This window comes from Arachis stenosperma, chromosome 1, assembly GCF_014773155.1.
Source record: "Arachis stenosperma cultivar V10309 chromosome 1, arast.V10309.gnm1.PFL2, whole genome shotgun sequence".
Lineage (NCBI taxonomy): Eukaryota > Viridiplantae > Streptophyta > Magnoliopsida > Fabales > Fabaceae > Arachis > Arachis stenosperma.
Genome location: NC_080377.1, coordinates 42,144,908 through 42,146,763, shown reverse-complemented (window position 1 = coordinate 42,146,763; position 1,856 = coordinate 42,144,908). Strand labels below are relative to the sequence as shown.

At 49.3% G+C, this 1,856-nt stretch overlaps 1 protein-coding gene across 1 annotated transcript; it reads right to left on the bottom strand.

The window, feature by feature from the left end:
* Window positions 1-509: 509 nt before the first annotated feature.
* Window positions 510-1,633, bottom strand: LOC130978694 (uncharacterized). The gene is made up of 3 exons (XM_057902266.1): window positions 1,485-1,633; window positions 788-1,307; window positions 510-743 (listed from the first exon to the last, which is right to left on the bottom strand). Exons 1-3 carry the CDS (start codon window positions 1,631-1,633, stop codon window positions 510-512), a joined length of 903 nt encoding a protein of 300 aa, XP_057758249.1.
* Between the last annotated feature and the right edge of the window lie 223 nt (window positions 1,634-1,856).

The following is a 1,856-nucleotide window of genomic DNA, read 5'->3' as shown; positions in this document are numbered from 1 at the left end:
AGCGAAAAGCGCCCGGTCGGTGTTGTTTCGGCCACGGTGTACTCCGATTGATGCCTGTCGTATAAAGTGACGGTGAAGCACCTAGAGTCTCTGAGATTCCGATCAATTGTCTTGGTCAACGCCTGACAAAATTCATTACCAGATCCGAGTTGTACCTCTGCTGTCTGTCCCCATACCACAAATAGCTAAGCAAACCTCCCGTAAGTTGACTGAACCAACGATGTGACCGGGAGGTTGCGAGTTCCCTTTAAAACCGAGTTCACATATTCACTGATGTTGGTTGTCATGTGCCTGAAACGTCTACCACTATCCTCATGTTGGGTCCATTTATCGTACTCCATCCGGTTGGCCCATTCACACATTGCTGGATTCTCAGTCCGCATGATGTCAAACCAGTAATAAAACTCTGCTTCAGTCTTTGCGTAGGCAGCATTCACCAACATCCTCCTTGAGTCCTTACCTTTGAAAGTTAGGGCAAAATTCGTAGCATCATGTCGAATACAATACGCTCAGAAAGCACGTGGAGGCAGCCACCCAGTCTCAGGTGCCTCAAGCGCTGCCTTGATCATATTATGCCTGTCAGAGATAACAAGGATACCCTCCTGAGGAGTCACATGCTCTCGTAGGTTGGACAAGAAAAATGACCACGACTCTGCATTTTTTCCTTCCACAAGGGCGAATGCTATCGGGAGGATGTTCGAGTTCCCATCCTGCGCTATCGCCAACAGCAGCGCCCCTCCATACTTGCCATACAAGTGGGTACCGTCAATACTGACGAGGGGCTTACAATGACGGAATGCCTCGATACAGGGTGGGAATGTTCAGAATAGTCGGTAAAGTACACCGTCGACTCATCAACCTCACCACGAAGCCGAATAGGAGAGGTCTTCAACACGGTTATTGTTCCGGCCATTGTTGACTGTACTTCTAGCATCCAACGTGGCAATTCTGCATACGACTCTTCCCAATCTCCATATATTTGTGCCACTGCCTTCTGCTTGGCCATCCAAACCTTTCTGTAACTAGGCCTGAAACCGTAATCGGCTTCTGTAGCTTGTTGCAATACCTTTACCGTAACCGCAGCATCTGCCCTAACCAACGGAAGAATCCTTGCACAGATAACGTGGTAATCCAACTGACGGTGATTACTGGAAATAGAGGTTGCCAAGCATGTGTGTGGCCCGTTGTACCTCCTAACCTCCCAAGTGCCCTTTCGTGCACACAGTGCAACGCGAATCAACCAAGTACAACCCTTGCCGAATTGCTTGCATTTTCCATGATACTTCAGATGATCTGATTCGATGACTCTGTACTCAACACCTCACCGAATGCTATAGTCCTTCACACTCAACACAGCTTCATCTTTATTCTGGAAAGATTGCCCAATCTGAAATTCTGTAGAAGAGCCCCCGACCGTGTTACCACTATTCTCCTGTTGACCCAGAACGTCCAAGTTTAGTGTGGAGAAGTGTGGAGGGTACTACTGAGAAGCAGAACTTGAAGGCCCATGCTGCGCATGTGGATTGGCACCTGCGTCATCGTCGCTGTCCCCGATGATATCAACAGGCTCCTGGTCAAAGTCATCGTCACACATTATATTCTCTACTCGATCAGGTTCACCAAAGCCTTGCATATAAGGTAACTGGCCAGCACCAGTGCCCACGACGTAAGCCTACTCAAAGACTGCTGCATTCTCCAACTGCACAGAACCAACAACCTCCGTTCGGTCTAAATCAGCCGCGAACGTAGGGGATCCGACCGGCGGAAGATACGGTCTGACTGCAGGCATCGAACTAGATGCACCTCCCGCGGCAGTCGAGCTATGAACTGGAGCTGATGCCCCAGAACTATCGACA

What these genes read in the sequence shown, in the direction of transcription:
- LOC130978694 (XM_057902266.1), bottom strand. Translation starts at nt 1,633, where the DNA reads ATGCAAGGCTTTGGTGAACCTGATCGAGTAGAGAATATAATGTGTGAC. An exon ending in CCTTCAAGTTCTGCTTCTCA is followed by an intron (nt 1,308 to 1,484) that starts GTAGTACCCTCC and finishes TGTTGAGTACAG; the next exon opens with AGTCATCGAATCAGATCATC. An exon ending in TATCGAGGCATTCCGTCATT is followed by an intron (nt 744 to 787) that starts GTAAGCCCCTCG and finishes TTGTATGGCAAG; the next exon opens with TATGGAGGGGCGCTGCTGTT.